The following is a 13,510-nucleotide window of genomic DNA, read 5'->3' as shown; positions in this document are numbered from 1 at the left end:
TGTGTGTACACATCCCCACCCCCACCCACCCTGGAGTCCCCAGGGCTTGGGGCTGCTGAGAGGGGCCTGTTTTTGTTAGAGGGACTTTTGAAATCTGGCTCAGTGGGCACTGAGTTTATTGAGGTGAAAGTTCTTCGGCCCCCTTAGCTAGCAGCCCCTGGCATTAGCTGAGGCTGCAACGTGAGTCGCTCCCTCCTGTCTTTGCAGGCGTGGTCTGAGCCTAGAGACGGCACGTGGGCGGGAAATTGAGTTAGCCATCATGCTCCAGGCTGCCCAGCCCCGCGCTCCCCCTGCAGCCGGAGGCTGGGCCGCCAAATGTGCTTTTCCTTGTAAGCCGAAGCTGCCCCCCGCTGTGCTGCGGGGCGACGTTGGCTCGGGCCCAGGGCGGGAGCGCAGCATTTGCTTTAAGCTTAAGGGCACGTTAGTGCGGGTGCAACCGGGCTGAGCCTGCGGTGCTGCGCGTTGGGCAGCAGCAGGTTCCACACCTGGCGAGGCGCCGCCTGAGGCTCCCTCCCGGGGCGGCTTGTGGCCTTCCGCGTGCACCGCCCAGCGCTGCCCCAAGCCGCAGCGCAGGGCCCCTGACAGCCCGGCCGCCATGTGCAGCCCCCTCCCCTCGTGCTGCGGACCCCAGCTCCCAGCGCGGGGCCGCCCCGGCTACCGCACCCGCCTCGTGGCGCCGCTAGGTGGCGCTGTGAGCAGAGCCCGGCCCCTCCCGCGGGGTCTCGCGGTCTCTTGATGTCACGCCCACGTGACGAGCGTGTAACAAAAAAAAAAAAAAGGCTACAGTGTAACGGGGTGCGGGCGGCGCGTGAGGGGCCCGGCGCGGGGGTCGCGGCCGCACGTGGGGGGGAGCGGAGCTTGCGCGCGGGGCCCGCCCCGGGATCCCCGGCTCGGGCCGGCTTCTCCTCCGCCCGGCTCGGGCCGCACGTGGGGCCTGGCCCTCCCTCTCCCCGCAGGCCGGGAGCCGGGCTCGCGCCGGCTCGGGCGGACAGGCTGGCCGAGCCGATGGCTGGCGGCTGGATGCTGCTGGGCGGGGATTTCCTGACCCCGCAGCCGCCGCCGCCGCTGCCCCCGGTGCCGCCTCCGGAGCAGCCGCCGCCGCCCCCGGAGCCCGAGGCGGTGCCCGAGCCTGTGCTGGAGCAGTGGCGCCAGTACCAGGAGAGCGACTGGCATTGGGGGCTGCGCCGCCAGTTCATCCTCCGCCACCTGGCCAGTTACCCGGGCGCCGCGATCGACCAGCTGCTGTCGCTCTCCGTGCTCTGGACCAACCACGTCTTCATGGGCTGCAGGTGAGGGGCCGGGCCTAGCGGGAGGGGGCCCGCGATGGGGATCTGGCTTCCCCGGGGGAGGGACGTTTCCTTCCCGGTGATGGGGGGGGGGTGGCCTTGGGGCTGCCTGGATGGGGCATCGGGGCCGGTTTTTCCCTTCCCAGTAACTTTGTCGCGTTGACAGAAGCGTAGGGAAGTGACAGGAGGAAGCGGCCGAGTCAGTGGGTTCCTTCCTTCGCTCCCCTCCAACCCGTGCTCATTAGCCTCGGTCCCCGGCTCCCGCCTGCATCTCATTTCTCGTTGTGTTCCTCCTCATCCTTTCTGCTCCCCTCCAGACCCCACCTTTCCTCTCAGTGCCTTCCATGCTGCCCCCCCCCCCCAGGTTGCTTGGAAACCCCCTTCCATAATCTATTCCTGAAGGCTCTCATTCGCTGCACTCAGACTGCTCCTTAAACCCCCTCTCAGACAATGGAGACATGTATCCCTCTAGATCTGAATGGAAAAGAGGGGTGTGTGTGGCTATATTATTATTTTATAACACCCTTCCAAAGTAACTACCCTCTGGAAGTTCTTCAGAGTCCATCTGAAAGAGTTTCCTGCAACATCAGCAATTCTGAGTGGAGCAAACCAAGCTAAGCATCAAATATAAGAAGATGACGGTGGACACATTTAGGACACGCTTTAAGGAAGCCACCAACACGACTTCTACAGCAAGTGATAATATGGACACCACCTGGAAAGAGAAAAAGAGAGTGACCTAGAGAAATGTTACACAGAAAAATAAAGTGAAACCCATCAGCATGACACCCAGAAGCCCGAACAGACCAGCACAAGACTGAAATTAATGATGGAAACTGATGGATGCTCTATATACTTGAGGGTGCGAGAGAATAAAGAAAAATAAAAGAATGAGCTCGGACAGAAAGAGCTCTCATCATCTAAAGCCTTTTTCTTACTATGAGCACTGCATGGGTCCAGATCTCCACCTGGACAGAACTCATAGCATAGGGGTGGCCAAACTGTGGGTCATGAGCCACATGTGGCTCTTTTATGGTTAAAGTGCAGCTCGCAGAGCCCCCCAGGCTGCTCCCCTCCCATTGTCCACCTAGCAGACTGTGGGGTTGAGCACAAGACCTCTGCCTTGCAGCAGGATGGTGCGGTAGGGGCTTCTGCCCAGCGGGAGGGGGGATTTGGGACTTCTGCCCTGCGGGGCGCACCTGCTGGGGCTTGGGGCTTCAGCAGGAGCGGGGCTGAAGCCCCAAGCCCTGTCAGGTGCCTCCCGTGGGGCTGAAGCCCTGATCCCCAGCAAGTGTGCCTTGGCTCTTGAACTGCTGAAGATTGTCGTGTGCGGCTCAGAGGGCCAATAAGTTTGGCCACCCCGTCATAGGAGGATGAGGACTGAAATGGTGGACTTGATAGTGGGGATATAACGTACACCTGAGGCAACAGCATGGGTTATAGATAGTTATGCAGTTACTCTCTTTGGGCAGACTTGGTGGTTCCTTGGTGGGTTATATAATTAGTGTAAACACATTCATTTTCTGTAAGTGATGCTGCAGAACTGCATTTTTAGGAGTGACTTTGAATGAGTGTGGAGCCCTCAGGAATAGATTTTGGAAGGGGCAAAGCCATAAGGGGCACCACAGAAGAAGGCATGGAGAGATTTGTGAAAGTGTCATCAAGATGAGCATCATATGAAGAGTAGAAAGGATGTGGGGGAATGCAAAAGGAAATCACAGCAGAAAAGTAGATGGGTCCTGCGTAATGAAAGGCCTTGAAAGCAAAGAAGAGAAATTTAAATAGAACATAATAGGGAGGGAATACCAGTTGATTCCGAAGTCTGAATATTCCTCTCTTGACTATTAATTTACAGATGCTTTCTTTTTTAGTTATTCCTTTTGGTGCATCGCACTTTCTGGGCCCTAGCATAATGCTGCATACTTGAGATGTAAATGCTAAGAGCAAACTGAATGTTTCCTTGATGATTTTTTATTGAATACTAAACAGAATCAGTTTTTAACACATCATCTCCCACCATGTAGCAACTCAGTGTAGGACAGTGTTTCTCAGCCTTTTTGATACCAAGTACCAGCTTGTTGACTTCCTAATCTGTATCAGGTCAATCTCAGGGATTGGCGCTGGTCCATGGAGGGATGGTTAAGAAACATTAATATAGGGAGAACCTGAAACTGACCTGAAAACAAAAGTGAAACTGGTCAATTTCCCTTGTTCAAGATGAGAAAAATGCAAAAAGTAAGCTATATAAATAGTGAAAAGTAAGCACCTTAAAACTGAATTTTCTGGCTATGTTAAAACAGACTTCCATAATGGAAGAGCTATGTAGTTGCTATCCCTAGACATAGCAATCATTAACTTGTGGAAACCACAATATAGTAACTAGGATACTGTTTTAGATTTCCATATCCCTGCTAGTCAGAATGTAAGGGCTGCTTTCCCTGTGTACTTTGACTGAAATTTCTAAAGTTAATGATTTTTTGGGGTGGGGGGAGGATAAAAAAACTAAAGAAAAATAAGTACTTGCAGATGACTTAAAAAGTACAGTGACTAACTTCAGCGAGGCAGGTAATACTTAAGCAAAGCTCTGAAATACTAAAAGATAATTTAGACTTTAAAATTTAAGACTTGTTAGTCTTCTTATGAGGCCTGTCTTTAATAGACCCTTCTCATAATTTGTCTGAATTTTAATTAACTGTCTTGGTTTGGATCTAAACATCCCCCTGCAGTGTTCACAATCCAAACGTTTCATTGTGCTAGTTGTGAGAGAGCCAGAAAGTGAAACTGGTTACGGTTTTTATCATTTAATCCATATGCAAATAACATGAATGGCCCATTGTTTCAATATTTAACACTTAGACTGTAAGCTCTTTGGGACAGAGACTTTTTGTTCTATGTTTATACAGCACCTAACATAAATGGGGTCCTGATCCTTGACCGGGGACCCTACCACAGCACAAATAATCATATCCTCACGTGGTGTTGACAGCAGATATAAGGAAGCACTTTATAGTATATTACAAAAGCCATGGTATTTAGTCTGATGATGTCCCATTAACCCATTTTCAACCATGGTTGCATGTTCACCATCAGTTTAAAAACTGCTAGGCCTAAAAATCCAAGCCTAAAGTTGCTTATGGAGCTAGGGTACTGATTATCTTTATTAAATGCATGCAGACTGTCTCCTGCACTTGTATGGAACCCTGCTGTGATGCTGCTGCATGCAGGTGCAGGGTACTGCCTGCGTGCATCTCCATGCAGGGCACTATCTGTCATGTGACTGGTGCCAAGGAAGACCCAGTTACTGAGGAATTACTTGTGGATTACAGAATGGGCAACCCTTATTATTTCTTCTGCATTTTTACTGCCGTCTTACAAAGCAGAGTAGGCATCTTTAAATCGGTTACAAGAGACTAAAATGTCCCCTGTCTGCACTGGAGATTTCTTTATTCATCTCTTCTACCCTGGCCCGACACAGGAATTAGGAAGGCTGTCAGATCTTGAATAATGATGTTACTGAACGCTCTAAATGTGTAAGCAGTGCTGCACAGAACCCACCAAAAAATAGGATTACTTTCCCTGAAGAACTTACAAACTCACAGATGATGCACAAGGGAATAGTTCAGATATGAGATGGTGCAGACACTGTCAGTCAAGAGATTTGTGCAGGAAGACTTCCCGAAAGATACTGTAGTGAGGTGCAAAATTAACATGCCATACAGTGGTGGAATGGACAGAGGAGGAGAATGACATGTGACTCTGTTATGAAATATAGCTGTATTTCTGTGTTCTGAAAAAAAATTCTAATCTAAAATGGTCTTTGCTGCCAGGCAAAGTGGAGAGGGAAGTTTGCTGTTTAAATTATATTAACTAATAATTTGTTCAAGCCCTGGTTGTTCATGTTTCCCAGACACCTGCTAGTGGAAGGATTGACCCAGTAGCCAGAAGTAGTTCTTGGACCTTGTGGTTGGGTGCCATCTTTCGTATCATCTTCTAGCTGAAAGGGGATAAAGTTTAAGTTCCAACCCTCCCTTTGGTTGATGGTAGAGAGAAAGGGCTTCCATTTTTTCACCTCCTGGCTGTTGTGGGGGGATGGCATCCACTACTCTGTGTCTCCCCCTGTTGCCATTTTTAGGTCCCTCTCTTCCACGAATAACTCTAGCGCCTGCAATTGCTGCCGAGGCTGCTTCTAATTTTCTCAAGCAGCAGCGTGAAATCGACCTGTTTCTTGACCGTTTTAATTGCTGCTCACAGGGTTCTGAATAGTAGCTGCTTGGAAGAGGGATGAGCAGCAGTGTAGGTATTGCAGTGTCTGCAGACTCAGGAGAAGAGACTGCCTCAGTTTACATTCAGAGAGCTTGCTCTTAATATTTGTTACCTTATACTTAAACGCAAGCTTAAATTCTGGTTGGGTCTCCATCAATACAAGGAAAGCTTCTCACATACCACCGGTGAGTAGACTTTCCGTACTCGTGTAGCACCAGTTTTGAAAAGCTAATCAAAGGCCATTTGCTTAAAAAAGGTATCTCTGGCTTTTGTGCTCAGAACCTAATGATGACCTTAGTTTTTGTCTGCCTTGGTAGACATAAGATGCTGACCTGATCCTCAGCTTAATTTAAATATCAGCCCTGTGGTAGAACAGTGTATCCTTTCTGTACTATGATGGAAAATCTACAGCCCATGGCTTTATGCAGTGTTTTCAGGCCATCCTTTGTTAGAGATTTTTCAGTTCAGCTTTTCCCATCTAAATACACTGAAAAGATTTAGTAAGTTACAGGAGCTGGAATTCTGTAAACTGATGAATTCTGCTAGTTTAGAACTGCCAATGAGCTTGGCAGTTCTAATGCAACATTCTTTTGCAGCAGTAACCAGACTTCAGTTAATGCAGGACTCCTTATGAAAGAACACTATCATACCATCACTTTTGTGGCGGTGGGATTTAAAATGTTGCAGTGACATCAATGCTAATTTAAAAATAAAACTGTTGTTTAAAGTAATAATTGTTAGTAAAAAGCAGCTGAGTTCCTACAGTAAAAACTGAACCGTTCCTTGGCTGCTGTCTGACATCAGTGATGGCAAACGTCTGGTGACAGACATGTCACAGATTGTCACTAAGCTTTTTGTCTAGGCAAGCGACAATGAGTCACTGTTTCAGTACTGTTCTGACTCTGTTAAATTAAAACGCAACAAGTTTTCTGATGTTTCTTTTCTGCTGCCATTTACATTTTCCTCGTTGCTGTATTAAGTGGTACATTTCAATAGCAAATACTTTAAAGGAAGCTTCAGTTTACCAATTCAAAACTCCATTCATTTAATGACTTGCGATGAATGATTGGCAGAATATTTGATGCTAAGATACGTGAGTTTGTTCAGAATCTGTATGAAAAGTAGTGACTTGTTGCCTTATTACAGATTTCTTCTGTAGGGCCCCAGTTCTGCAAGGAAGCCACACACAGAGTCTCCCAACTTCTTTGGGGTTCCACACAGTGACATAAATCTGCCTGTATGGAATTGATGACAGGTGCAACATAAACTTTCACCACCATTTATTAGAGCCTGATCCAGTGCCAGTAAAGTCATTGGCAAGACACCTGTTGACTTTAGTGGGTATTGGATCAGGCCAGATTTGACCAGAGTTTTGCTTGTAATGTCACAGGCAGCTTTCTAGTCCTAATTTAACTTAATTAGGAAGTATCCACAAGCTACGCTATATTGTACAACATATTTCACACGGGCATATTTTTCCTTGTGTGAGGTGGTGAGGTCTTGCTGTCTGCATGGTTGCAAATACTGAAATCTTGGTTGTAAAGACACCTGGAGTTTGGTACTGGAAGTGGGAGAGGTCTGGTAAAAACCTGGCAGCTTGGAGCTTTAGTATAGCATGTTCTAATGCGACGTGTCCTTGAATTAAACACAGGTATGGCTCGCAAGTTATGGAGAAAGTCTTCAAGATGGCTGAAGGTATCGATATTGGGGAGATGCCATCGTTCGAGCTGGTACCTCCTGCTAAGCCACCAAAAAGACCCTGCTCTCCACCTTGCTCTCCCTATGCCAGTGAGTATATTTGCTTGCATATCAAAGGGGACATCATTCTCTGTTGCTGCTTCAGATATGATTTTCGGATCACGGGAACTGCAACTGCAGAACAGACCAATGTCTGCCTCTGACTGTAGCCAATAGTGGATGCTTCAGGGGGGAAATGGCAGCAGGCCAAATAAGCAGTGGACAACTTAGTGCACAGAGTTACACCACAAGCAGGCTGGATTTCTCCTTCACCGCAGCTGGTGGCTGGCTTATGGTAGAAGTAATCAGAGTTGTGGTGGTTGGGGAGCTTGCAAAAGTTTAAAAGCTTAAGGATCTGATTTAGATGTCAGGGTTTTTTTCCACTGATCTCAAATGAACTGGGTTATGATAAATATGCTGCAACAGAGGTGTCTAGATGTACGTGGCAGCCTGACCCATGTTAGCATGACAGGTTAGCATTGGATCAGATTGTTCTTTCTAAGTGCTTGAGATGGCCTTTTGCTTCACTGATGAAGTCACGTGCCTGGCATTTGGGGCATGGGAGTTAAATCTTTTACAGTCGTTTGAACAGAATACTACTACTGGTGTGGAGAAAGGGTGCTCTTACGCTTACTGTATTTATGCATCAGATATTTAATTCTTCAGATTAGCTATACAGTGATTGTCTTGCCCTTGCATCTGAAGAAGTGAGGTTCTTACCCACGAAAGTTTATGCTCCCAATACTTCTGTTAGTCTTAAAGGTGCCACAGGACCCTCTGTTACTTTTTACAGATTCAGACTAACACGGCTACCCCTCTGATACTGTCTTCACAGTATTTGTTTATGTAAAATTTGTGTCTTGTTTCTAATCCAGACAAATTCAAATTAGAAACAAGGCACAAACTTTTAAAGTGAGGGTGAAGTGGTGGATTCTCCCTCTCTTGAAGTCTTCAGATCAAAACTTTTTGGAGGATATGCTTCAATATCAATTATAGACCACTTTTCACCAGATCTTTACAAAGGAGGTCAGTACCATTGTCCCCATTTTGCAGACAGGGAAACTGAAGCACAGAGAAGTGAAGTGAGTTGCCACAGTCACTGACAGAGCTGGGGATAGCATCCAGGTCTTCTGTGTCCCAGTGCAGTGCTCTATCCAATAGGAAACACTGCGTCCCCAAATTTAGTCTCACAAGAGTGACTGGGCAACAAAATGGCAGATGAAATTCAGTGTCGATAAATACAAAGTAATGCACATTGGAAAACATAATCCCAACTATACATATAAGATGATGGGGTCTAAATTAGCTGTTACCACTCAAGAAAGATCTTGGAGTCATTGTGGATAGTTCTCTGAAAACATCCACTCAATGTGCAGTGGCAGTCAAAAAAGCATACAGAATGTTGGGAATCATTAAGAAAGGGATAGATAATAAGATATAAAATATCATATTGCCTCTATATAAATCCATGGTACGCCCACATATTGAATATTGTGTGCAGATGTGGTCACCCCATCTCAAAAAAGATATATTGGAATTGGAAAAGGTTCAGAAAAGGGCAACAAAAATTATTAGGGGTATGGAATGGCTGCTGTATGAGGAGAGATTAATAGGATTGGGTCTTTTCAGCTTGGAAAAGAGATCGCAAAGGGGGGATATGATAGAGGTCTATAAAATCATGACTGGTGTGGAGAATTTAAATAAGGAAGTGTTATTTACTCCTTGTAACACAAGAACTAGGGGTCACCAAATGAAATTAATAGGCAGCAGGTTTAAAACAAACAAAAGGAAGTATTTCTTCACACAAGGCAGTCTGTGGAACTCTGCCAGAGGATGTTGTGAAGGCCAAGACTATAACATGATTCAAAAAAGATAAATTAATGGAGGATAGGTCCATCAATGGCTATTAGCCAGGATGGGTAGGGATGGTGTCCCTAGCCTAAGTTTGCCAGCAGCCGGGAATGGGTGACGGGATTAATCACTTGATGATTAGATTACCTGTTCTGTTCATTCCCTCTGAAGCACCTGGCATTGGCCACTGTCGGAAGAGAGGATACTGGACTAGATGGACCTTTGGTCTGACCCAGTATGGCCGTTCTTATGTAAGTTACTGTGCTCAGTATAGGAGTAACTGGAATTGTTTAACCAGTGTTATATAGGAGTTCAGACTAAATGATCTGATGGTCTTAAAATCTATGAACCTGAGTAGTAGGTGAAGTGGAAATACTTCTGCAATATCTTGCCTAGGAATGAAAATTCCACTTATCTATTGCGTACATCTTCATATAGAAAATCTTGGTATCTGTGATGTGGGGAGCGGGAATTCTGTACTCAAAAACTTACTAGTTACTGCCGGTGATCGTACTGTACATATTCCCTCCGTGTTGTAGAACTTATTTTTTTAATGCTGTAAATTTCACTCATTCCGTAGATCCAGAGCCTCCCAAAAAAGTCCTCCCCAGGTTCCGCGTGAGACCTCGTTTTGAGCCTGTACACTTTGTAGCCAGTAGTGAAAAAGATGAAAGAAAAGAAGATCCTTCAGACAACCAAACACAGGAGTCAAACAAGGATGCAAACACAAACAGCACTGCCCAGTCCGTCGAAAACTATGTGGATTTTGTTTTTAACAGTTTCAATACCCAGGAAGCAGATCCCCAGTTCTCCAACTCGGTGGGTTTTGGTTATGCAAGTAGCCAGACAACCGCCACCAGTGTGGTTTTGAACAGCATGGACACTACCCAGAGTGGTGCTCCACAACTTTCCACTTCCTCTTCAGTTCTCCAGTCTTCATCAGATACGTTCTCCCAGTCAGTTATCACAGCAAAGCAGTATTTTATTGACAGACTCTCAGCAGCAATCTGGAAGAATCTTGCTAACCCAGATGCTAACACTGGGACTGATAAAATTAACTATACATATTTGTTGACTCGGTCAATTCAGGCATGTAAGACAAATCCTGAATATATTTATGCTCCTCTAAAAGAAATTGCCCCTGCCGACCTCCCAAAAAATAAGAAGCTTCCAACAGATGGCTTTGCTTGTGAAGTGAGATGCCAAAATGTCTACTTAACTACTGGTTATGCTGGCAGCAAAAATGGATCCAGGGATCGAGCCACAGAATTAGCAGTCAAGCTGTTGCAAAAGTCTGTGGAAGTTAAAGTTGCTCAGCGGAAGTTCAAACATACCTATCGAGAGGACTTAATAGTGTGTGAGTCCGGCACATGCCCGCAGGAATTGCCTCCTGCTCTCAAACAGCTTGATGACTTTCTAGCTGCCAACAAAGATTTTTCATCTGGGCAGTCTGGTTCTGATCCCTTGCAAGGTTCTAGTAATTCAACCAAACACTGGACTAATTTTGTCCTCACGGAAAATGCTAGCGATGCTATAGGGATACTTAACAACTCGGCTTCATTTAACAAAATGTCAGTTGAATACAAATATGACTTAATGTCAAACCGCTCATGGCGCTGTAGAGTGTTTTTACAAGACCACTGCTTAGCCGAGGGATACGGCAGTAAGAAAACTAGCAAACATGCAGCTGCAGATGAGGCTTTGAAAATTCTTCAAAAGATGCAGTCCAATGTGGCACCCATCAAAACAACCCAGGTTCAGAAAGTGGGCTGTTCATCCCGGAGTTCTGGCAAAAAGAAAGACCTGAAGGATCTTGTTATCTATGAGAACTCTGAGAATCCCGTGTGCACACTGAACGACACTGCTCAGTTCAACAAGATGACAGTGGAATATGTCTTCGAAAGGATGACGGGCATGCGGTGGAAGTGCAAGGTGATGCTAGAAAACGAGTTCATTGCTGAAGCAGTTGGGGTTAAGAAATCTGTGAAGCATGAGGCGGCGGAGGAAGCTGTGAAAATCCTCAAAAAGACACAGCCGACTGTCGTCAATAACCTGAAGAAGGGCACCATCGAAGATGTCATCTCAAGAAATGAGATTCGGGGCCGCTCAGCAGAAGAGGCTTTCAAACAGAAGATTAAAGAAGACAACATAGGGAATCAGATTTTAAGAAAAATGGGCTGGACAGGTGGTGGGTTAGGGAAAGATGGTGAAGGGATACGAGAGCCTATTGCAGTAAAGGAGCAATTTAAAAGGGAAGGACTCGGGCTTGATGTGGAAAGGGTGAACAAAATTGCTAAAAGAGATATTGAGCAGATCATTCGAAATTATGCGCGCTCAGATAGTCATGTTGACTTGACTTTTTCTACAGAACTTACCAATGACGAGCGGAAGCAGATACATCAAATTGCCCAAAAATATGGTCTTAAAAGTAAATCCCATGGGCAGGGCCATGATAGATTCTTGGTGGTAAGCAGAAAGAGACGTAAGGAAGACTTATTAGACCAACTGAAGCAAGAAGGCCATGTTGGACATTATGAACTTATTATGCCTCAAGCTAATTGAGCTTCATGGTGTCCAATTTCATTGGTGAATGCATAAGGAGATGGAGTTTCCTAGATCCCTAATTAAAGAAACAGATGCTGCATTTTCTTGTTGTGGGATATATTAATATTATGTTTTACTTTGCTCATTTAATTTCTAAAACTTTATTAGAAAAAGAACTTACAAAGTTCTGTCCAATTGTATTAGCACAACCCAGCAGCCAATAGTGCAGTTACTGTATGTGTCTTTGATATTACTTGTTCCTTCACATTTTAATAGTTTTGTAATAGCAAAAACACGTCCAACCACAAAAAAATTGACACCATTTAAAATGATAGTTCCCTTATTCTTTTTGCCCCAGGAAAGAAATTTTGCCTTTTAAAAGCAGAGGAAATGCGGTTCAGAGAAAAAATATGTAAAGTTGGTATTAACTACAATAAAAATACAGTTTTATTTCCAGAAAAAAACAGGATTTGCCACATTTTGTATGTATCTTAAATTTTGTGTGAAACCTCAATTCTAGAAGAGTTAGCAAAGTAAAATGTCTCTACCGTGTGTGTGTGTGTTTATGTGGGGAAAAGTCTTTAACCAGCTTAACAATTCAACTTTCTTTATAACTAGTGTTCCAGTTTATTCATAAATTTCTGCTATGCTGAGAATTAATGAATGCACCCTAATCAACTTTGTACTAAACTGAGTTATTGCCAGAAGGATTTTTACCTAGAAGTACTGCTTGACATGTGCAAATGCCATGTGGCATGTAAAAACCTATTTTTACTTTGACTCTGAGCTCTTAACCCTGAGCAAAATCAAATTGTGCTTCATTATTCCTATCCACTACATTAATGTATCTGTGCTTGTGTATGTCAAGGAGAGATTCACAAGTAAAAGTCTTGTGCTGCTCCAATACGTGGTTTGAGTGTGGAGTGTCTCCAGGACTGGCCCACCTGGGCTAGAAGAGCCCTCTGCCTGAAGAACAAATAGTTGGCAGCTGCAAGTCACCATTTTTGGGATGTGTTCTTCCACCATTGCTGAACTTTTGGAAACCTTCCAAAAACCAGTCCCTGAGCCATGCCTTGTAAAACAGATTAAAAATCAACCTCTGGGTGAGGCAAGTGTTAATTCTCTTTAGGTGCTGCTTGTTCAGATGGGACCTACTGTGTCTTTTCCAGCTTGAATATCTGATTCACTCAGCCAGCTATGATAGATATTCCTCAGTAGCCACTCTCCTGTTTGTCCCTGTGCTTCAGTTTATCATTCCTGCCTCCCATATCTGCCTCTCCATCTGTTTACATTGCCCTCTAGGTCAGTCCATCCTCCTGTGTTGCCTTTTATACCCTTGGCTTTGAGGAGAGGGGGAGTGGCCCCAACTGGCACTGCAGAAGATCCTGGTGGCTCATGGCACAGGCGGTTTGAATCTCACAGGTGTGAAAATAGAGGCTCATCTTGAAGAACTCGTTACAGGTGAGTAGCATTCACTTAGGAATGAACAAATGCCCCCGTGCCATCCTTGTTTTCATTAGCACGTCTCAGCCCATCTTCCTTGGGCTTGTTCTGCTAGCTAGGTCCCCTAACTTGGCAGTGGTTCTGCAAGCATGTTCTCTCTTCCGATTCATGCCACTTTTTCCTCTCCCTCTGAATTCTACTCTCAAGGACTCAGGGTTTTGGGAAATGGTACTAAGGGGGTTGGGGTCTGCATGGCATTTTATAATGTCTCCACTATTGGTGTCTCGCTCCCCTAACAGTCACTGCTTTTCCAGCAGGTTCCCAAGGCACAGTAACTCTGGGGAGTATGGCAGAGGCAACACTTGCAGAACCACAGTTCCTAGTGA

General features: G+C 45.4%; 1 protein-coding gene across 1 annotated transcript; it reads left to right on the top strand.

Moving 5' to 3' along the window:
* The first annotated feature begins 1,005 nt into the window (after window positions 1-1,005).
* NKRF (NFKB repressing factor) lies at window positions 1,006-12,174 on the top strand. The gene is made up of 3 exons (XM_065410822.1): window positions 1,006-1,289; window positions 7,201-7,337; window positions 9,718-12,174. The coding sequence occupies exons 1-3, from the start codon at window positions 1,006-1,008 to the stop codon at window positions 11,697-11,699; spliced, it is 2,403 nt and encodes an 800-aa protein (XP_065266894.1). The 3' UTR covers window positions 11,700-12,174.
* Window positions 12,175-13,510: the final 1,336 nt, after the last annotated feature.

The sequence above is a fragment of the Emys orbicularis genome, chromosome 9 (assembly GCF_028017835.1).
Source record: "Emys orbicularis isolate rEmyOrb1 chromosome 9, rEmyOrb1.hap1, whole genome shotgun sequence".
NCBI classification, from domain to species: Eukaryota; Metazoa; Chordata; order Testudines; family Emydidae; genus Emys; species Emys orbicularis.
This window is presented reverse-complemented; position numbering and strand designations above follow the sequence as displayed.